Raw genomic sequence first — 23,331 nt, 5'->3', positions numbered from 1 at the left:
TCTTTAGAAATGTATGGTTTTGGTCTATGTTTGCCATAACTGAAAGAGTACTTGAAGCAAGCTCTGTGTTATAGATGGGCAGCACAGACCTTAAATGTGCCTCAGAAAGGTGTGGGCACCACCTTACACATTGGTAGGAGGGACAGCTTATAGCAAAATGAAGTTTTTTTCCATGCACTGCAAGTAAACATCCCTTCTGGATTCAGCTGTTTGGTTTATAAATCAGTGGGGTGTTAACTTGCTGGGATTTCGTGGTGGCCGATGTAAGCAGCTGATTGTTGGAATCCCATCTGCCACAGTTGGATCCAGGGAGGTCATCTGATGGCCAGTGTGATAGGCATCTGGGCTAGATCAACAGGGCTCTTCCCATCCTTTTTCCTCTTGTGATTTTGTTCTGCTTTTTAAACTGTTCACAGTCAAGTTTATGCTGGAGTAGAGAAGCACAACTGCGTGGCCAATACCATGCTGTGCTCACTTTGACTTCTGTGGTTAAGATATAAAAACCTGTAGAAAGTCAGTGCCTGAGAACTTCAGGTGACCTTTCAGTGGACATTTTAACAAGCTTATCATGTGAATGTTCTGGAACCTGCTCGCTGCCCTGCTTATTCTTTAAATATTTGTTTGCAATCTTTATCATTAAGCTTTCAAAGGGAGTGAATTGCATGCCCCCTCCAGAAGTCTATGATTACCTCTAAAGAAAGAGTTAAAGCCCCAATGGCATTTTGAATGTCTGAACTGGGATGCAGTAAATGCAGATGCTGTTCCAGCTACTCATCTTGATGTAATTTTATGTGTTTATTACATCAAATATAAGCATATGAGTCATTCCATTACTTGTCACAGTCTGCTGGAAGTACATTTAGTTTCTTTTTCTGTTTTTAGTGACACAATGACCTCAAAAATAGGTCAGTTGAGCTACACAGTTTCATTTTTATAATAACGTTATATCACCTTTCTAAACTGTTTACTTTTTATATTGTAGTGATAGGATAGTTTATTTCACTAGACAGAAGTCAGTCATTGGTATTCTGTTTACTTTTTGATCAATTTTTCAGTTCTTTCCTGCATAAACTTAACCTGTAGTGCTTTGAATTTGCCATTTTAGAAACTGTTGAGCAAAATGTAGAGCTACGGTGTTTTGAAGTTACAGGTTTGGCCTTCTGCAAGGTAAATTGTTTTTTAAAAAAAAATTGCTTTTTCAAATGATTTGCATGTAAAAAGCATTGTTACTTGGTACAAGTGGAATGAACAATTTTGCTTTTACTTCCTTCCTCTGTGTCCAGCTAGAGGTGATGGCAACTTTGATTTCAGGCTGTTTTAGAAACCTTTTCATTTGGTGATCTTTGACTGGCAGTTGTTGCTGAAATTTTTCCTGATTATTTGTTTTGGGATTGAGCTGAAGTGAATTGACACATAATTAACTGTGCCTATCATTTGATCATTAGCAGTAAAGCCAAAGAATGGCCTTCCAGTCTTCACGTTTTCATTATTTATCAATTTATTGTGTTTTTGTTTAAACTGAATGCAGATTTTAGATTTTGACTGTTGTAGAAAGCGGCATATTTAATATTTAGTTGTGACACCATTGCATTAGTGCTGAGTTGAAAGAAATTATTTCTGTGGGCATTGAGCTTTTGTGACCTTCTTAAGGCCCTAAGAGACATCATGTTAATCCTGTGCATGCTTTCTTATTTCAAGCCTAGTAGTTGCAGTTCAGCAGTATTTTTTGTTTAAAAAAAAAATTGTAGTCTAAAATAAAAATCTGTGTTGCAAAAATAACCCTGTCTTTCAGAGCTTTTAGTAAGGAAATTATTTTTTTGAAATTTTATCCACCTACAGTTTTGTCCCAAACTCTTGCACTTTCTGTTTCTAGTCATTATTTGCAATATGTCCTCCACCTGCATATCAGAGCTCTCTCTGAAGTGTCTGTTCCTTCTTCCTTTTAGAGATAATCCTCCAGCTTTCTCTTTGACTTAAATTGTTTGCACTCTTAAGTCTCACTCAAAGTAATGTATTTTTGCTGACCTTATGATGTCTGAGGCTTCTTTGAGAATCTCTAGTGTTTTCAATCATCACTGCTGAATTTCAGCTATCAGGATTGAGCATGCTATTCCAGTAGCTGTTCAATGAGTGTGAAATAGCAAAGAGTTTTTTTTTTGGTCTGTCTGATATACTTCTGCTTATACATCTAAGGATTGCTTTAGGATTACTTTAGGTCTCAGTAACAGTGTGTGCTTCTTTCTGTGTTGGGATGTCCTGCAAGTCAGAGTTGATGACTCCACTCTTTGGATGACTTTATTTGACTTGGCTGCATGGCCTATGATCTTGGGTTCTGGATCCCTCTGCCTAATTTGCTCCTGGGTTACTAAGGAAAGTCAGCTGCTTTTTCACAGATCTCTACCCTGTGCATAACTCTAAATCTTGTGTCTTAGTACTTCATGACTTTTCTTGCAGGTTGTTGATAGAAACAGTAAGTGTGAGGGCAAAAAATTAATGCTGGTGGCACCTCCTATTATATTTTATGTTGCAGTTATGGGCTAGTGTATTATCATTTGATTAATAATAATTTTTCTTTCTGTATATGTGTTTCTTCATTAACTCGCCATCACATCACAACTTAGAAACCCTACAGAAGTCGCAGTGCTTGTCGTCACTATTTTTATCTTTTTTTTCATTCTAAATGAACCTGTAGTCTCTAACAATATGGAATCCAACAACTGGGTCTCTGTGAAGTACCTTACTGCTTCTTTATTCAGTATTAACGTAACCGATGTGGTACTTAAGCCAAAATTGTTGTCAAAATAACAGGATTGCATGAATTATCCCATACATCTTAGAAGTTCTCTGAGTGTTCTGATTCCTTTCAAAAATGACTTCTTAGTTGCCTCTTCCAAAATCCTTGGGTACAAATCATGAGATTCTTCTGATCTTAAGTAATGTCTAATGGCCACTCTTTTATTGCAGTATTCAGTTACAGTCAGGAAGTCAAGTGACATTTTCTGTGCTAAAACAAGTGTGTGGGTATATAAATATTCAGTGAATGCATCTGCCTTATCTGGGCAATGATTGGCACACTTACAGGTTTTTATTCAATGCTTGACCTGAACTATTTTTGGAATTCCAAGGACTCCTTTTGTTCGGTGTAAATTGAGAAATCAAATGACACTGTGTTTTGTAAGACTCCTTTCTTTGATTCCCTAAGTTTTTCTGATTTGGTCTATGAATGTTCATTACAAGAAAGCTGGAAAGGGACTTTTTATGAGGGCTTATTGTGATAGGGCAAGGGGTAATGGATTCAAACTGAAAACTTGAGATTATACATAGAAATTCTTTCCTGTGAGTGTGGTGAGACACTAGAACAGGTTGCCTGGAGAAGCTGTGGGTGCCCTGTCCCTGAAAGTGTCCAAGGCCAGCCTGGATGGGACTTGGAATAGCTGGCTCAAATGCAGATTCTCTGCTGATGCTTGCAGGGGTTGGAACTGTATGAGCTTTAAGGTCCCTTCAAACCATCCTGTGATTCTGTATGGTTCTAGGTTTTTTATCTTGTGTCCTACTAGGTAACATTCATGCAGTTCACTGATGAGGAAAGGAAGTTGTCTAGTAAAACAGTTCATAAATACCATTTTAGTACTTTCTCCCCTGCACTGACTCATAATAATTAGCTCTTCATGAAACTGACTTTTTAAAAAATGTAGTAGGAAAAATTAATTAGAAAAAGAAAATTAGTAGTGATTTCTGCTACTGACACTGTGTTTCCTCAAGCATACACTGGCCACGTTAAAGACTTTCAGAGCAGTTGCTGACCTCCTTCTTCCTTCACATGCCATGAACAATTATCTGAGAAGTCAGGTGTTTTATTCCATAGCCTTATGTGATGATGAGCACCAGATTCTAGCAGATAGCTAAAGAAAAGTTTTTTCTTAAAACATTTTTTTCATGAAGTAGTCAGATCTTTTGACTGTCCAGTTATCCACAACTGAGAAGAGCTACTGCAGTTCTGATAAACTTCCCTCCCCCTCTGGTTGCTCATTTCTTTCTAGGTAGTTGTGTCAGCTACTGGTTGTAACCTAATCCCATCAGCAGGAGCTGGATCCAGCCGTGTCAGATTTCTGTGGAAGTGACTCCTGACTCTACTGAGCATTGAGCAAATTAAGATGAAGCAGTGCAGCTAAACCTTATGAAGGGGAGAAATAGTCAAGTGACTTAATACTGAGCGATGTCTTAGTAGGGAGGTGACACAGAGATTTGAAACAAATAAGTGAAGATATTTAAATGAACACAGTTATGTGACCTCAGACATTGTACGGAGTGTGTTGTATCTCTGTAAAGTTTTCTTTTAGGACTTTAAAACAGCCTAGGTAATATCTAATGGAAAAGCCTGTGAGCATGCTGGTGAGGAGGAATGCAGCAGGAGGAGGAGGGAAGCGAGAGGAAACAAGCAAAGTCAAAAGAGAGGAAAAGGTGGAGTTTGTAGGCAGTGCAAAGGATCAAGGTTGCATTTGAAGTAGAAGTAAAGCTGCTGTAATCATTGTACTAATACATTGTTTCTTCAACTGTAAAACACATTGAAAAGGAGGAAGGGGGCACCCACATATAGAGTTGAGAGCTAAAAAAGCACTCTTAGATCTCTGCATTAAAGTGTGGTTTTACTGCTCAGTCAGACACTAAACAGCTGAAGGGATGTAGGGCAGACATAATTTTGGACTTTCTCCAGGCCCATTCAGTAGAAGGTGTGTGTGGATGATCAATAGCAAAGGATGCCTTTCATGGTCCCTGAGGACCAAAGTGAATTTTATTGAATGACACCTCATTTGGCACAGGCCAAAAGTACACATGTAGTACACTTACAGGTGGTCACCTTTGAGCTTAGCAGTAGGAATCTGCAGCTGGTGGGGTGTATATGTGACAAAATGCTTGCCCAGTAGCAGGATTCCCAGTCTCACGTGAGTAAAAACAAAAACACATACCACCATAGGTTTTCTTTTTTTTCTTTTTTTTTTTTTTTTTGAGATGCAAAAATAGGGTTGTAGCTTGCACTGATGGTCTGCGGTCTTCTAAGTGGAGTATGCTCATTTCTTCCCACAAGCTGATGAGTATTCTCTGCTTTCAACAGTGCTTTTATGTAATGGTTGTGATTTGTCCATGTGGTCATCATGTACTAAAGGTAGAAAGTGAGCTAGATTAATCAGAACACTTGGAAGTTGAAATGTCTGGATTTTTTTTTTCAATTTCACATCAGAATTGTGGAAAAAGCTCTTAATCAAAAAACCCAAACCCAAATACAACATCATGGATGCTAAACATCAGTACTGTGTGAGGAAATGCTTTAAGGGTTTCCATGAAAGACCAAATGCAAGTGTATTATAATGTGATAACTATTTATTTATCCTTTTGCTTCCACCCTGGCTGTTATAAAGGTGGTTGGCATAGATGATGATTTTGTGGTCACATGAATTTTCTTTTTGGTTACAGTAAAGCAAGGTCATATTGCTGTTGGCCCTAGAAAACAGCAGCCTCTGGACATGCGCTAGTGATGCTTTTCATGTGAGCTGTGCTATAAGAGCTCTTCAGTATTTTGCTATTTAATCCTTTCTTCCTCCTTTAGTTTTTCCATTTAATGTCCTAGTTCTGTTGTAGACCTTACAGTCAAAGGTGTGGAGAGTATTCAGTGTTTGGCGGTGCCTGCCTGTCCGCTGGGGTCGCTCAGTCTGACAGTCCTAAACAAAATGAGAGGTGAAGGGAGTGAGATAAGAACTGTCTAGGCTTCTCTTTTAGACTTGCTGTGGTATAATGCTGTTAGGGAATCTGTTTGGATGTACTGAAGATTGCTGGGCAGGGCTGTTTCCTCTCTGCTATTTTCCATCATGCTGAGGCTAAACCCAGCATTTCTGAAAGCTGTTTAGTGAACTCCTTCGTGTGCTGTTTGGGTGGCAAGTCAGTGCTTGCTGTCCAGACAATTAGAACTGAGATAACCATACTGAGCTGTGTATGATCTTGTGAGCAGTACCTGTATCTATGTAGTGGCAAGGAGTGGCAAAACAGGCTTGGGGCCTCTGGATGCTGCTGCCATACAAACACATTATTTGTATACTTTGAGCAGCAGTGAGATGTTTTATTCTTGGAGATCAAAGCTGTGAAAGGTGAATTTTACCCTATAGTCCCTCAGGTACAACAATACTGAAATAGAATATAACTGAAACTGTAACAGGCTTAACTTTGAAAAGATTGGAGTTCTTACGGTGTTTTTTGTGGATGGTTGGCAAACCTGTTGTTTCCTGAAAGCAGGAAGCTGGGAGAAAGCTCTACGAGGCTTAATGCTCTGCAAATTCTGGTAAAGAAACAAAGTAATTCTTGGTGTAATGTTTAAAGTGTCAGCGCATACACTTCTAAGCACTGATGATTTCAGCAACTTTAGGTAGGAGCTGTGTCCCCGTGGAGTTAAAGGAAAGTGTCTAAAGCTGACTGGTTTTTTCATTTGAGCTCTGGAAAAGTTGGCAGGGTGGCTGCAGCTTGTGTGCTGCACATTGGGATGAAACACTTGACGTGGCCTGAAATTCAGGGCTTGTTTTTGTGGACAAGGAGGCCTCTGAGAGAGTTGCAGCTCTGAAGAAAGTCCTTAGAGCAGATCTCTTGATATCAAGTACTTCAAATCTCAACCAGTGTTGCCAGGGGCAATTATTTTTATTTCTAAGAGTTCATTAGTCTTGATTTTTGGAAAAATGGAGAAAAAAACTCATTAACAATCTCAATACTCTGGTCTAGTGAACCCTGCCAAAAAGAAAAAAAAGATGCCCCTCAAAATTGAGCAGGTAGGGGATTATCTTTTATTTGATGAAGATTGCTGTAGTAAAGCAGATATAACTCATTTGTATATTTGGTAAGTTAGAATTATAATCATAGAATAGTTGGCCAAATAAAATGCATTGCTGCTATGAGAGTTACACTTTCAACTTGTTTACCAAAAAAAAAAAAAGGATTTCTTTGTATTTGTGGCTTCCTTCCTTTTATTTCTTACAGTTATCAAAGAGGAGAATGAATTTTCCTTTTCCACACAGCTAGTATGCTTCTATTTATGCTTCTCTCTCTCTCCCTGTAAGAAGACATTAATCTGTCTAGTGTTCCTTTCTCCCCGCTACCCCATTTTCTCTCCAAATCTATAAATCCGCATCTCAACTTCTTGTGACTATTATGGGGAAGGGCTATACCAACTCTGTGTTACTTGGCAAGTAGTTGGCACCTTTAGCACTAATGTACTTTATTTATATTTGATTTGTTAATTTGTTTCATGAAGTAGTTGTAATCTTAAAAGGAAACAATTGGTAAGAACCTAAGAGGCAACACAGGAGATGAATAGTAGTTAATGTGGATTTTCCAGGAGGAAATTGTGTCTCAAGCCACCTGCTTTTCTTCTGAATCTTAGAGGTGGAGAAGAAGTAGTAGTAGATGTGGATATCTTGACTCTGAAGTTTGCAAACTAATTTTCTCATGAGAAATCTAGGAGAACAATGGACTACGGGAAATCCCATGAAAGGCATATAAAATGATCTGATTATTTTGTTAGAGCATAACAGGAGGTCCAAGAAAAAAAAAAGGATGATATATTTCATGGGTTTTTGAAGGGCTTTTAGGCAGTCTCATAGGATTCACCCGTTTTCACCAATTTCTTAGGTAAATTTCGTGTAGCATTGGGAAATGAATCTCTGGATAGTGACTGTGATTGAAGGATTTGACAAGCTGGCAAGAGAGCTCAGTAACCTTGGATGCAGTTCAGTCAGGACAAAATGCAGAATATTAGGCTTTGATAAGAGCAATCAGGTGTGTAAGTGGAGAGTGGATGAGGATTGGCCAGGCAGCAGCTCCACAGGGGAGAGTTTGGTACACAAGCTGATCATGAGGTTGCAGTATTGCACAAGCTGCAAACATTGTGCTAGGCTGTACAAACAAGTGTGTTGTAAGTCGGACACAAGAAGTCACCAGCATGCTGCGTAGAGCTGAGATAAGCTTCCTTTGCAAAGCCTGGTTTTAGGTGCTGTACCTGAGTAGTTTTTAGCAGTGAGGGGAGAGGCTCCCCAAAGAGAAATAACTTCATCATAATGACTTTCTTTGCAACAGCACTCATATTTGAAACAGGCAGTGGGGGGAAAGAGAATGAACTGTGCCATTTTTCCCTCATGCCCTTTTAGAACAGAACACAGAGCGTTTTGCCTAAAATACACTAAAGCTATTGATCAAGCTATCTGTTGGAAAGATTTTTCTGAACACATGAGAAGTGAAGAGAATTCCTGGAGGAAGTCATAGAGAGGAGGTTTGTTAATAAGCAGGTGTGATGGGCATTTCTTGAGAACAGTTTCTGTAGAATTGTGCTGACTGCTATGGAACAGCAGGTTCTGGTTTTTCTTGCAGTCCTGTTTGGTTTTTTAACCCAAGCGTGAAGGGCTCTTTATTGCAACTGAATGGCAAGAAATGCCCAGATTGTGCTTGTAAAGTGCCTAAAGCTTTGCTCCTATTATGAACAAAATCAGACTTTGAACAGGGCGAAGCCCTGATGGTAGTAACAGTGGGGCTAAGATAGGTGATCGTGGCTTGGGTCTTTTGATGGAAAGTGGCTGGAGCCCCACAGCTGCTGCATCTGTGCCACAGCACATTCATTCACCTGTGCAGCTTCCACTGTGCATTGGATCCTGAGCACTGTCCCTGGCTATGCTCTGGTTCATGTTGAGATACCAGCTAAGTGCCTGCCATTGGCATCCTTCTTCCCCTGCCCCTGCAGGTCCCTCCCTTCTTTGCAAGGAAGTCCAGACACAGAAGAAGGGAGGAACAAGACTGTGCCATCTGATGCAGCCTAGGTTTCACTTCAGGTGCACATAGCGAGGTTTGACAAAGGTTATGCTTCCTAAGCTGTAAAGCTGAAGCTTTACATGTGGGTGGATTTGTAACAAAACTAAAGTGCTCCTGGTTTTTGTTGCCAGATAAATACCTGTAAAGATCAGAGTGCTGATCTGAGCTCATACTGGCAGTTTGATTTCTTCAATTATAGAAAAAATATGGGAAAATGCTTCATTTTGCTAATTCAAACAACAGTGTGTTTAATATCACTTACTTGATAATCAGATGTAATGATAAGTACTTGGCTGCTTTGTGCATTACATTTTATTGCTCAATTTTTTGCTTCTGGAGAGCAATTTTTTTGCAGTAATCTAAATGACAAACTGTCACCACTTAATATATATTAGTAAAGAACATGCTCGGTGTCTTCTTTGCATTTTGTCATGGGTTTTCTGTTTTTCTCTATAATATTAAAGTACATACGCTGATCTAAACCATTGTCTCACCCTCTTCTGTTTTAGTCTTGTTGGTCATCTTGTTTATGCGTGCATTTTGATTATTTATGTATCTTTTGCTTTGCAGGAGACAAAGATGGCAGCAAGGTGACTACAGTAGTGGCAACTCCTGGACAAGGTCCAGACCGACCACAAGAAGTCAGCTACACAGACACCAAGGTGATTGGAAATGGATCTTTTGGTGTTGTGTATCAAGCCAAACTCTGTGATTCAGGAGAGCTTGTGGCCATTAAGAAAGTCCTGCAGGATAAAAGATTTAAGGTGAGCCTATGCCTAAGTTCATAGTATTTTCATGAATGTTATCTCCTTTTCCATGTCTTTGATGGCAGTGTTTTTGATTTTCTTAATTTATTTTCATTGGAGGACATAAATACACCTAAAAATGTTGGGACTGAAAATTAAACAGATGGATTGTGATAAAGCAATAGTTTAACTTGAAAATCGGTGAGTCACTATGATTATTTGTATTAGTGCAAGTTGGGGAACTAAAAATCCCGATTTGATGTGCTGTTTCCAGGTTGCAGGTCAGATTTCTCAGACAGTGAGCTGTGGAAACAGGGGAAAACTTGTCTTAAGGTTACTTTTTTCTAGCATAACCTCTTCTCCAATCATTAGTAATTAAACTGCTGGAAGGAAGAGGAGCCTTTAGGCTTTGTTTTTAGTTGCTGCACCTATAAAGTTAAAAGCTATATTTGAGTAAATCAGAAATTATAGAGGCCAAGCAAGAAGATAATAAATACTGAGCCCAGGGCAGTTTGGGCTGAAGATCACTTTTTTTTTTTTGTGATCTGATTTTTAAACATGTTCATTTATTAACATGTTCTGGTGGTTTTAATAGACTAGTGATCCTTTATTCTAAACTGGTAGCCTTCCAAAGAGAAATCTTTTTATCTAGTGATTTTTAAACCAAATAAAAGTTAAGACCCATAAGCCACCTCAATACTTCTGTTAGTCCACAGCTTGGTACTTAATGTACTTGACCTCTTTCCTTTATAGTCAGGGGGCCTGCAGATCAGCTTGTGCAAGCAGTACATGATAGCAGAGGTACTGGTTTTAACATATCTTGTTTTCACAGCAAGACCTCATATACAGCTAGTTTCGCTGGTAATACTTACAATTTGTGTCCTTTTTTGGTGGAAAAAACATTGTTTTGAAGTGTTTCAAAGGGAAATGGGAAAGATGCATTTAAATTAATGTAATGCAGAATTGTTTACTTCCAGTTAAGGAAGACTTGTAAATTTCTTACATAGTTCTTACATCTGAGTTATTTCTGGAGTGTATTATGGGTTGAAGGTAATTAGTACTTGGGAAGCATGCAATATGATGTAAGAGTGCCTTTTTTTAGGAGAATAAAGAAGAGGTAGAACAGAAAAGGAAAAGCAAATCCTAAACCTAGTACTTAAAAGGAGTTTTTTGCTCTTTTCCCATTGCATAGGTTTAAGGGGGAAGGTCAGGATATTTCTTTTACCCTGTCATGCTTGGTTGATGTCAGCTAGTGCTTTTGACAAGAATCCTTGATTTCTTTAGTCTTGTAACTCTGGGGTTTTGTGGTGTGTCAAAATGAAAACTTGGCCAAGCATTTTAGTTCCTGACCATCAGATATTAATAGCTTGTGACATCTTACTTTTTTTTTTTTTAATTAATCTCTCTTGGGCATCTAGAGTAAAATGTTGGTCTTTGATTGTGTTTTGTTTTGGTAGTTGGTTTAGTGACATTTTGTTATCTAACTATATATCTTTTTTTTGAGTGTTTCTTTAATTGATAGAAAAAATTGTCTCCTGAATATTAGCCCTTTGTTAAAGCAAAACAGCTAAACTGAAAAGCTAAGTAGGGTGTTTCCAGTTTGGACTCTAAATTAATTGTCTACATTTGATAATACAAGCTGAGAACATCCAATACCTGGAGGCTTTAATATCCCTAAATGAGGTGTAATTAATGCTTAAGTCCATGTATAGATTTGCACATAGATAACATTAATTTTAAAAAAGTTTTTTAAACTTCATAATTTGTATGGGTCACATCTGCAAGTGCAAGTTATGCATTTTTTCATATTCTTATCCCAAACTTTTGTCCCAACTACACAGCATCATCTACCTTTGGTCTAAGCTTCCTAGTTTTTCCCATCATTTGTCAGTTCAGTCCTCTCATTTTTTCACATTCTGATCTAGAAGTGTATGTTATGTTGGCAGGAGGTGTAAACTCTTGCAGGCTGGATGGCAGCCTCTACCTGGACACATTTGGAAGCTAGACAGATATATGTTATTTTAAGAGGAGCATACAATTTCTTCAGGGTGTGCTACTCTTTGGGAATGCCGGATCTAGGTAGTAAATACTGGACCACATAATCTACGAGTTAAGAGGGAACTTGGAAAGTCTCTTGGCTGAATGGTTGGAGTGCAGTGTAGGAGCAGACCATCCCATGTGTTCAGAGAGCTGAGCTGTGGGTGCAGTTCAGCTGGGCTGTTGCCATCCCTGCTTGGCTGCCCGAGTCCAGATCCAAGGCCTGGTCATTGGAGTTCCCTAAAATCTGCCACTCCCCTCTCATTAATGCATACTCTCACTTCAGCAATGATTGAGGGGAAAGAGCCAACCTTACTGCAGGCAGCTTGTTTGATTCATTATCACTTTGATAATGAATCAAACAAGGGAGGGAAGAGAGGAGGGGGCACTTCCGAAATACCAGTCTGCACTGATCCCAGTGGTGAACAAGCAACAAGAGGAAAGTTATGTATGGAAGTTGCTTCCTGAAATTTGAATCATGAACAAAATTTTCAGCTGTATGCTTCTGGCTGGTGCCTGCTTATCCCTGTGCTTGTCTATTGTGATATATTTCCCTTGGTACTTGCAGTATAATTCTTTAGTCATGATTTCTTCAAAAAGTGCTTTGAGAAGAGCCAGCAGATAGTCTTGAAATGAAAGGGCATGGTTCAGAAACTTCAGAAAGTCCCAGGAGAATGTAACCTCTAGGCTCTTGCTGCATTTTGTGAATGTAGAAGACCATCCCGGAATATGTGCCTCAGTTGCCAATTTTAGATCTCTGTCAGGAAGCTGAGATGCTTTTGTCCAGGTTTGAAGCTTGCTTGAAAGCTGGAATTACCAGAGGCAGGTTGCCTATTTTTCTTTTTTCCTTTTCCACTTCTATGACAAGTCAGCCTCCCTACATTGGTCCAGACCAGAAGGAAGTTGGGTGTTAAATCAGTGCTGAAGAATTGAATCTTAAAGTTTCTATAATGGTAAAGATAGTTTGCAATGCTCCTCCTTCTTTCTACTCCCTTGTTGCAGTTCAGTGGTTCTTCCATTTGACATTGCAGTTCCTGCATGACCGTGTTTCTAACAGGGTCTCCGAATTGCTCTGAATTTTAGAGTGTGTGTGTCTAGAGTTCAGTGTAATGTACAGCAGTAGTATTGGTAGGAATAAGTGGTAAGTCCCTGAAGGGAATAAATAAAATACCACCTAGAGATTTATGCTTAATTTCAGTTTGTAGTTCTGCCTTCAGTAAGATAGTTCTCCATAACAAGTGTGAGGAATTAAGTAATGTAATTTTGGGCAATTACCCGATACTTGAATCAGTAGTTCACAAGCTATGTGCTGTTTGTCATTAATCTGTGAAACAATTTAATTTATTTAATTAAATTAACCAACTCTTATGGAAAGTTATCTTTTTGGGGTGGTGGGTTTTGGATTTTTTTTTTCAGTTAAAATTTTAACAGGTGTGAGAGGGATGTTTCTCTTTGAAAAACAGTGTAAGGCAGCTGTTCACAAACTTTGGGGCCAAAGTGCTTTCAAATGGCAAAATTTCCAAAAGACAATGACCTGGCTTTCACTGTGTTTCTGCTTCTATTCCACAAATGTGTAATAATAGGTTCTTATGCAGAGCATCAATAGGTGCAGTTAAAAGGTTCATAGTATTTTCAATTATTTTCATTTATGTGTCTGTGCAGGCCCTCAAGTGACACAGCCTAATTGTGATGCTTGAAAAGAAAATACTGGTAGCATAAAAATTCTTGCGCTGCTTTTGTTAGCATTTTCATTGGAATATTCTTCAGATTAAGAGTCTGTCATGTTGCTGTCTCACAGTGCAAAAACCAATAATAAGCAAAGAGGCATGTTAGCATAAATAGTTATTTTTTGTTATTTCTGCCATTCCATTAAGGTTTCTAAGAAATCCTAATGAAATGAATGTGTGAATTGCTAGAAGTATTTCACAGCTGACTGAGAATAAGCAGTTAAATTTCTTGCATCTGAATTGCATACTTGATGTTTGTGCTTTTAGCACTGGGCTGTTGAAATCTAAATGATGAAGAGAGTTTGTACTCCTCCTGCACCTTTTCAAACAGTCTAGACTGGGCATCACATTTCTTGTTAATGACTCACAGAGACATAAAGTGTGCAGCAAGAGAAAGCCAAATTCTGTAATGGGAACCATTCATGCCATCCAGTCTGTCAAATCATTCAGGGACTGCCTTTTGGATGGTTTAGCCATCCAACCGTGTGTGCCCTTGCCTTAGTTGCCTGAATTATTTAAATAGGCAGATCTTCTGGAGTGTGAGAGGATGTCAAACTAGGGCCCTAATGGTCCATAAATGTGAAGCACTGCATTGCTAAAGCTGAGGCCACTCAATAGTAGGCAGTGATCTTTCCTGTTTCTAGTTACAGAAGGAATAGTTGTTGTATTTGCATGTTTATTGTTTCTTTGTTTTGGTTTTTTGGTTTGGGGATTTTGGGGGGGTTGGTTTTTTTTTTTTTTTGCTTTTTAATATGTAAAGTCTTAGTGTTAATTTGAGCCTTAAAGCCCAATAAAGCAGCAGGATGGAAAAATAAGTTTGTGTTGAGGTTCTGGTTTCTTTCTTTCTCTGCTGGTGTGTGTACTTTTGTGAGCTGTTTGAAATGCTTCTGAAAGCAACAGCTTTCCTTCAGTTCCTGCCTCAGATATATCAAGCTGCTAAGTATAAAAAGATCCTTTTCAAAGTAGCCCATATCCGCTGTTTGTGTTACCTTATTTACAGCAACTTTGATCATAGCAGCTCCCATGAAAAATGTAAAACCACAAGGAAGACTTTCAATTGAAAAATGACTAGGTGTTTAGGTTTTTAAGTTCTGCTAACTTTTCAAGAGACTTTTCTGTTTAAAGCATTCAGAAATCTAGAGCTGACTCAGTTTTTTTCTTAATAGGTTTTGTGTCTCTGCTCATGGTTAAAGGTATAATTCTGTAAATATGCATGTGCAAAAGTGAACCTGTTGATTAATGGTTTGCCTCTTTTGCTCTCAGAATCTCAGTGGTTAACAGACCACTGTGAGAATATGACTTCAAATTGGGTTGAATTAGTTCAATTTTTTCTGACTTCCCCCCAGCTTGTTTCTTAGCTCGTGATTATCAATGGCCAATAAAGATACAACATATAGTAGCATTATACTGGGAAAAAAGGCTCCATTTCAGGGGGCTTCAGTCTATTGAGGCCACTTCTGGTGTACCTGAGCTGTTTTGAGGAGAGATGTACTCAAGTTACTTGGGTAATGTGACTGAAAGAAGAGTTAAAACAAGTTTTGTTTTGCAGTCTGTAAGCTTGGGCTGTGGATAGTCATGTCTATCTACTGACAAGCAGACAGGAATTTGACACCCATCTTCTTGATATATGTTGGGAAACCCAATTGTAAAGCTTTAAGGGAAGTGATATCACTGTCTCTTCTGTGCAGTCTTGTTTCCCTTAGCTGGGTTCAGACAGGATGTGTGCCTCATCTTGCTTTTTAATGTTTTAGCAGGTCCATCTTCCAGACTTCTATTTCTATGTACCACAGCTTTGTCATGAGACTATTAAAGGCACAGTTGAAGAGAAGCCATTGTTACTGCTGGATATCTTATGGAAGCCTTGTCTCCTTGTCTTCCTTTGTATGTGCCTGAGTTGTGGACCCTTTCTTTCAAGCACACGGGTGGATATTGGAGTCACAGAAAAGACCTCCAAGATTGAGTCCAACCTTGTACTGATCACCACCTTGTCACCTAGACCATGGCACTAAGGGCCACATCCAGTTGTTTCGTGAACACCTCCAGGGATGGTGACTCCACCATTTCCCTCGGTAGTCCATTCCAAACTTTAATAACCATTCTTTGAAGAAATTTCTCCTGATGTCCAGCCTAAACCTCCCCTAGTTCAGCTTGAGACTGTGTCCTCTCATTCTGTTTGCTGGTTGCCTGAGAGCAGAGACCAGCCCCACTTTACGACAAACTCCTTTTTGTAGTGGTTATAGAGAACAATAAGGTCACTCCGGATCTTCCTTTTTCCCCTCCTACTTCACTCCTTTCTAGAAGGGAACTGAAAGTCATCACAGAGGTTCAGAATGAATGCTATCTTCATCTAAGTCAGTGTTTAAAGTTTTGAATACAGTGTAGAGGTTGGATTTACTCTGATGTATTCATGATTATCTTTCACTGTGACCTCTTGTTATCTGCACAGGTTTCCTCCAAACTAAAGACTGAACTTCCTTTTTTAATTTCATCTCTGTGTGAGTTAAGATGTATTCTCTCATCTCATATCTCCATCTAAGGATCATTGAATATTCAAACATTAATCTCTAAGGCCTTCTCTTAGAAGAATGCCTTTTTATTTACTGTATCTCAGTTGAGTTGGAAGCACCCATGGGATAAAAAGTCACAAAGGAAAAACATGGTGATGAGAATTAGTAACATTTAAGCACCTTTCTTTTTAAGTCTTTGAGGGCTTGCACATCATAGCTGCTTTGAAGATCTGAGGAATAGTGAATCACTGTTCATAAGATTGTCATGGAGGTGTTACTCTCTTAAGGGTGCCTTAATTTTATTGTTAAATAGCTAGAAAGAGCACCCAAAACAATACATCTCATTAGTCAGAAGACAGATCTTTTGTGTTTGTATCACAAGTGGGGATGGAAGGCTGAAAATATTTTTCAGTGACTTCAGCAAATATTGTGAACATTTGTTAAACCAGCAGTAGATAGATAATTGAGCCTGATCAAAACTGCCTTTTACTTCTAGCTGTCCTCGTCTAAGGGAATACAGTCCCTCTTTAAGACTGAGGCTATCAGATAAGATTGCCAGAATGGGAGATGCCTGGGCATGTGTTCAGGTTGTTTTTCTATCTTCTAAACAGCTGGAGGGCTGTGTTTGCTTTCAGAGAGGTTTTTTCTAATCTATGCTTTAACTCTTGTATAGAGGCCAGATTTGTAGCTCTGGCCCAACTTAATTTATCCAGATTATCAGAGACATTTACCGAGATAATAGCTTTTCTTACAGCAGTACTTGATCTGGCTGTCTCCTGGAAGCTTACTGGAGGAGCCAATTCTATCATTTAGCTGTAATTGAAGTTGCAGTGCCTGTCTGTTCACAGCAACCAAAAAGGCTGGGTAGAGATCTGAATTTTCGCTCACAACAATTTCATTCCATTTTCCAATTTTCTCAGACTTTCCTAATGGATAAAAAATCTGTTTACTCTTGCTTTTCACAGTCTTTGAAGAAAGCAGTGCACTGTTCATTGTATCAGCTGTAACCTCCCTAGAAATACTTCAGTGGCCTAGAACATCTAAGAACTCTAAGAATCATATTTCTAACTTTGTATTATTTTAAAGTCTGTACAATAGAATTATTTGTAGTTATGGCTACTCCTGCAGATGCTTTCAAATCTGACAGCTGAACTGGATGCATAATAGCTGTTAGTGCAAAATAGGTCTTCAGTTTGGCCCATGAGATGACACGGAGTTTGTACTGTGAGCATTGATTTCAGTTTTCTGCTTTTTAGCAGGGAAGTCAGGACTGATAATGAATGTCCAGGGAATGCAGTGTCATCCAGCCACAGTTGGCTTAGGATAGAGGAGGAAAAACTCTTCATCTACAGACGCGGCTTTGAGCATGTTTAGACATGTGTTTCCACATGTTGCCATATGGAAACCAACATGTTAGTAGGGAAATAGGCCCTAAGAATGTGTTCTTTGAAAAGGGAGGAGTCAAAAGAGCTCTTGAGGGCTTTTCTGCTCCTACCCCGTGGGTGTTTGCATGCGGCCTCTTATAGATCCATACCACAGTTTAGGTGGGGCATTTATTTTGGATTCTGAGCCTTTCTATTTCCATGAGTTTTTCTGTGGTACTCCCTAAACTAGGACCAAGATGGAACTTTAAAACAAGATACCTGTTTTGTCAGTTTTCTCTCCTCTTGCTCACTTCTAGTGTATAACTTGAGACTAAAATTAAATCTGTCTGTACTTTGTGAATTTACTGACCAACAAAAAGAATCGGAAGATACATTTATGAAAAGTCTGTTGTCCTACTAGTCCAGATAACTCATAGAGCTGCTCCAATAATACTTTAGTTTACTTCCTGTTGTCTCTCAGGTCTTCTAAAGGAAGTGAGTTCATATGTCTGGTTTACATAAACTATATATATTTATATATAGTGTATGAAGTATATATTCTGTATATATACATTCCTAAATTAACTAGACGTTGTTTTGAGAGACACAGGTTAAATGGAGGCTATTCTGAAATAATGACCTTCAGAGTGGAGAGTGCAGTTTAAAAGAATTCCAAACCCATCAAGGTAGGGAAATGCATAGTTTAAAGCACATGAATAGATGTAACTCAGCCACATGCTGTCAGCACATTATAACTGTGAGAGTGTACTTGGACATTGCAGAATTCCTGATTGTGGTCAAATTAAGTTCCATTTTGAAAGATAATTTCCTTTCCTTTGACGTTTTAACATTGCTGCCTCTAAGTGCCTGAGAAGGACTGGGATAGAAAAACAGTAACACCCTGCATGCAATAGAAATAACTTCTCCATTTTATATTTATAAATCAGTTTTACATCTGGGTCACACCTGCTAATTAGAGGGAGCCTTGATTATGGCATGGATTTGTAGATCTGTGTAACAAAGGTAAAAATTGATTTTAATGTTCTTCATTTTGTAGTGTCTTACGGAGAGATCTTTGGTAGCCTTTCAGGATCACTATATAGTCTCCTATATACTCCCCTAGAGTATATAGTCTCCGATATACTCTAGGAGAGTATATTGGAGACTATATCTTTGCATTTCTGAGAGTGACAGATTATAGGCTGGTGGAGTGGTAAGAGTTTTCTCATTCTTATCTAAAAACAAATTATTCAATGGCTGACAGTCTTAGTGTGGCAGTGGAGTAGACTTTCTAAGTGTGCAGCCAGTTCAAGTGGAGAATCGAGGGCAGTCGTTGTTTTGTGAATGGAGCCTGAACTTCATCAATTAAAAAGTCACAGTAAAATTCCTGAAGTCCTTCTGAAGCTCAGTGATCTAGTGGTCGGCTGTGTATGAGGCTGTATATAAATTCTAAGCTAGTTTTATCTTTTTTCTTCTTGAAGTAGATGCTGAGATGATCAGGCAGAGAGCAGGCTCATCTAATGCTCTTGAGAGCTTGGGCATGAGTGCAGGTTTTGGATGGAAATGGTGTCCTGGGAGGAACCTTCCACACCTGTCTCCTAGTTAGGGAAAAGAGTATGGTGTAGAGTATAAATAGAAGATTAACTCGATGGGATAAAAATGGGGCTTTTGAGACTACTTGGATGTTTGGTGCGTGCAGATACTTAAAGGCTCTTGGTTGTACCATTATTTGGAAATCCCACAGCATGAGATTGCCTGGCTACGGAAGATTTAGCTTAAATAGTCTTTATATCTAGCATCATTACCTACCTGTGGCTCTCACTTGCTTATTAAATTCTTACTTGGTTAAATTATTTTTGGTGCAACGTTCCAGTCTTGGAGCATGATTGGAATATATCGTTAAATAATTTATCTTCAGTTTTTGCCAGGGAGCACTGGGGTTTTTTTGTCTTTAAAATGCATGGCTGATAAATCAGGCAGTGGCAAACTCTGTGTCCTTTTTGAACTCAGTATTTGTTATTCAAATATCCTGCTGTGGCAGCTATTAAGCTTGAGGGGAAAGAAGGGATAACCTATAAAATGCTAGTCATAGAAGGGACAGAAGAGATCCACCTGCTGCTCAGAGGAGTCTTCCTGAAGCAAAGAAGAGGGGCAGATCTTCTCATTTTTGTGTCAACAAGACAGCTGTGGCGTCCCCTCCGGCACTGTGCTGTAGTTCAACCCTTTTGGCTTTGTTTAAAACCTTTTAATTGAGCTGTAATTGAGGTATTTTTTATGTCCCTTCCTTGAAGAGGATCAACTCAAAGTCAGCAAACAAAATGAGGAAGGTTTAAGTAAATGTGAAAATGGGAATAATTTTTGTTTTCCACTTGTTTTCTTGAGTAGACGCGACTCTTTGTAACCAAATGGCATGTTCCTTCTGAGAAGTGTTCGGAACTTGGAGAGCCATGGATAATGGGTAATTGTTTTCTTTGCTGCTAAAGGCAATATTTGCACCGCCCATTGCTTCTTGGAAAAGTAGTACCAAGACATGGGAAAATAATAAAAGGAAGCTCTTCTGAATGTTTTTTCAAGCATCTAAAGTACACAGACAGTTCAGACTGTTGGGCATATTCTAAAATTAGCAATGCTGCCCTTTTTTTCATGTGACTTGGATACTTCCTGGTCCCTGATGACTGAGAAGGTGAGATGTTTGTGACCAACAGAATTATTTTCAGCCTACACAATACAAATAATTACTTTTCTACTACTTTACTTTGCATGCTATTGAGGAAAACTTGTTTAAGCTTTTTGTTCCACTTTGTTTTTTCCATCACATTTTCTGTCTGCATTATGCAGTGAAATGTGGTCCATTTGGAACACTGGAAGATTAAATTTGAAGGACAATGTAGACTGAGGTTTTGTTGGGTGACCTAGACTCACCTGTATGATCTACCACAGGAAATAAAAATGAATCTGATTTTTATTGGAGTGATTTTGTAAGAGTTGTATCATGTAATAACCCAAAATGAGAAATGTTTCTGGAAAGGCAATGAGAAACTTATTCTATTAAGGAATATTCAAATTACAGTCCATGATGCTTTGGCATGGTGTTGATGCTTCTTTAAAAATACAGTGAGTGATGTCAAGGAAGTGGTCGTTGAGCATTTGTAATGTTTTTTTGGCCAGGAGCAAAGAAGGGACTCACTCTTCCTCAAGGTGAAATGTGAGGCGTGATGTTTATCATATTTTTAAATACATGTTACAGACTTTTAACTAAGGAGAAGGCAGTCTGCTTTCTTCAGGGTGGGTTTTTGTTTGTGCAGTGCTTAGTACAGTGAACTGAGATGAGTAATGGACGCTCTTATATGTGTCATGATGCAAATAAGCAGACTACAGACATCTATATTCTCTAGTTCTTCTAAGATTTGAAGCCAGGCCTAATTGTTACAGGCCCAACAAAGGTGCTCATTTCACATCTTCATTTGTGCCGTTCCTTTGAAAGCCCCAGCCATGGTGATTAGACTACTTAGGTCCTGAGCTAACTAGTCAAAATACAAACATCCAGTCTGAATCACTGAAGCATAACAATGCATGTGGAAAACAACAGCTGGATCTAATTTCAGGGGTTTTTTCATTTCAAAAATCACCCTGTCACAAAAAGCTCCTTGTTTTCCCTCCTAAGCTTTATCAGATGATAAAGACAGAATCTATAACTTGATGTCTTTTAAAGATTCATCTTCTTTTTTCCTTCATTTAAAGATTTGTCCAAGGATCTGCTTATCAGGCTGAGTTGGCAGGCCCTTTTGCATTCACCTTCCTTTAATCTCAGCAGGCACATTGAGTCATGGAGGTTGTAGCAAGTTTTTTGGGCTTGAACACAGGCATCTCATTTATACCAGATGAGTTTAAGAGTGTTGGCATGTTGATTGATTGTAAATGAAGTAATTTGTTGCAGGCTGCTTAGTCCCTGAAGGGGGACATTGCAATTTATATGGGTGTTGCAGTGAGAAATGAGTACTACTTGCTGAGCTGTCCACTGGTTGCACTGCTCTTGCTGCAAGTGGACAGGAGAGGGTTTTTAACTTTATTCTATTTTTTTCCTTTTTAGAGTAAAACTTTGTAGTGGATGTTGACATTGCCTGTGGGCACTTTAGTGGAAAATTCAGGTTTGCTGTTAAATAATAGAGGAACCTTTAAAAAGATGTGTTGCTGACTACCATGGGAATTAGTAGTAAGTGTGCAGGTGTGGAAATGAGGACATAGCAGTTTGCAACTCCCAAATGTAGTGCATGGGTTAGAGAACATTAGGAAGATTCAGTTCAGTATCTTACGTGGATGGACTTGCTTTGTTTTCTGATGCTGAGCAACTTTGTAAGCACATTTCAGATGAAGTCTGGCAGGCGTAACAGGATGTAGAGCAGGAGAACTAAGGTGAACATAGCTTTCTCTTTCTGAAGAATTCCTAAAAATAAGGATAATACTTCATTACTTGGTAGTGCCCTGCTGAACATACTTTATAAAAAGAGAGCAATTCTGAATTATAAAATTAGAAGGTGGTAACAGCTTAGAACAACAGATAATAATCTTTAGTTGAAGCAATGGTATTAGAAGCTGTGTAGTTTTTTAGAAAGTAGTTTTAGATTCTTTCTAGGTCAGATTCTTCTGGTAGTGTATCACAGTAACCTGTACTAGAATTGCCTGTCTGTGAGACCTGGGGTTCCTTGATTACACTTGATTTATTAACCCTATCTGCTTGTCATTTAGATATCTGCAAAAGTAGGAGTATGAGAACATACAGAATGGAAATGTTCTTTCCCAGTGTGCAGGAAACCACAACAGGTTGATTGGAGTCAACATTTGAAGAGCCACAGCAAATACTCAAGAACTTGGTGCTATCTTTCTTTTTTTTTTCCTTTTTTAATTAAGTCAACATAAGGGCAAGAAAGGACATGGTTTGCAGATAGTATGCTGGATTTCCTGGTAGGCAATGACTCTGTTTCTGTAACTGCATAACAGGCATAAAGGTTATCTGCTTTCATGCAGGGCTAACAGATCTAGTAGGACAAGAAAGTAGTATGAGACATAGGAAAAACTAGGGCATGTTGAGGGTTGCCTGGAGTGTTGGAGGCATAACAGAGTCAGTGTATTCATTGAACAATTTCTGTGGCAGCATGAAGGCCATCAATTAGCAAGAAGGATAAACAGTGCAAGGACTCTTGTTTGGATTTAAACTGATGAATATCTCTTGGAAAGAATCCTCCTTTCTAGTGGGAACAGCCTGTACACAGTCCAAAAGCACAATGCTGTGTGCAGGTGGTAGTAGAAAGTCCCTTCCTGGTGGAGCACTGAGCTGTGGCATGCTGTCCTACTGGCTTGTCTGCATAGATCTGCTTGTGGGTGATAATGCTGTAACTGACTTCTTGAGTAGATAATGAACTTTCCAAGAGAAATACATGTGTCTGAGACCTTTCTGAATTCAGCTGTGCAATTAAACGATGTAGAAAGTTTTGACTGATTCGCCTTTAAAATTCATTTGAGTTTTCCTGAATGTAAGTAGACAGTGAGCACAAGATGCAGTGACTCTTGTTTTAACCTAAGCTTGTGTGCAGAATGTGTAGGGAGTGATACTGTCTTGCTTACATAAGCAAGGCAGGCAGTATCACATCCTCAGCAGACAGTAATCTTCATTATTTCGTACTGTTGGGATTTTGAATGCAAAAGGTTCTCAGCACCCTTTGTAGAAAGTTTGATTTCAACAAAATGGGAAAAATATTTTCACTGGTTAGGCATGGGGCAAGGAAATTAATTCACAGAATCACAAAATGGGCAAGGTTGTAAGGGGCCACAATGGGTCATCTGTTCCAGTATCCCTGCTCAAGCAGTGTCATTCCAGTCCAGATGGCATAGGATTGCTTCCAAATGATTCTTGACTATCTCCAGTTAGGGAGATTCCACAACCTCTCTGGGCAGCCTGTTTCAGTGCATGGTTAACAGCACAGTAAAGAAGTTCTTCCCTCATATTCAGGTGGAATTTCCTATGCATCAGTTTCTACTCATTGTCTCTTGTCTTGTGGTTTGTACCACCAGGAAAAGCCTGGCTCCATCCTTTTGATACCCTCCCTTCAGGTAC

The 23,331-nt window shown here is 38.9% G+C and overlaps 1 protein-coding gene across 1 annotated transcript in view; it reads left to right on the top strand.

Moving 5' to 3' along the window:
* GSK3B (glycogen synthase kinase 3 beta) overlaps positions 1–23,331 on the top strand; it is a 158,425-nt gene that overhangs the window by 54,665 nt on the left and 80,429 nt on the right. The window contains exon 3 of the mRNA XM_031056706.1: positions 9,409–9,602. Within this exon, the coding sequence (XP_030912566.1) occupies positions 9,409–9,602 (194 nt within the window). The remainder of the gene's footprint in view (positions 1–9,408; positions 9,603–23,331) is intronic.

Source organism: Geospiza fortis, unplaced genomic scaffold (genome assembly GCF_000277835.1).
Source record: "Geospiza fortis unplaced genomic scaffold, GeoFor_1.0 scaffold1, whole genome shotgun sequence".
NCBI classification, from domain to species: Eukaryota; Metazoa; Chordata; class Aves; order Passeriformes; family Thraupidae; genus Geospiza; species Geospiza fortis.
The sequence above is the reverse complement of the archived record's forward strand: the minus strand, read 5'-3'. Positions and strand labels throughout refer to the sequence as shown.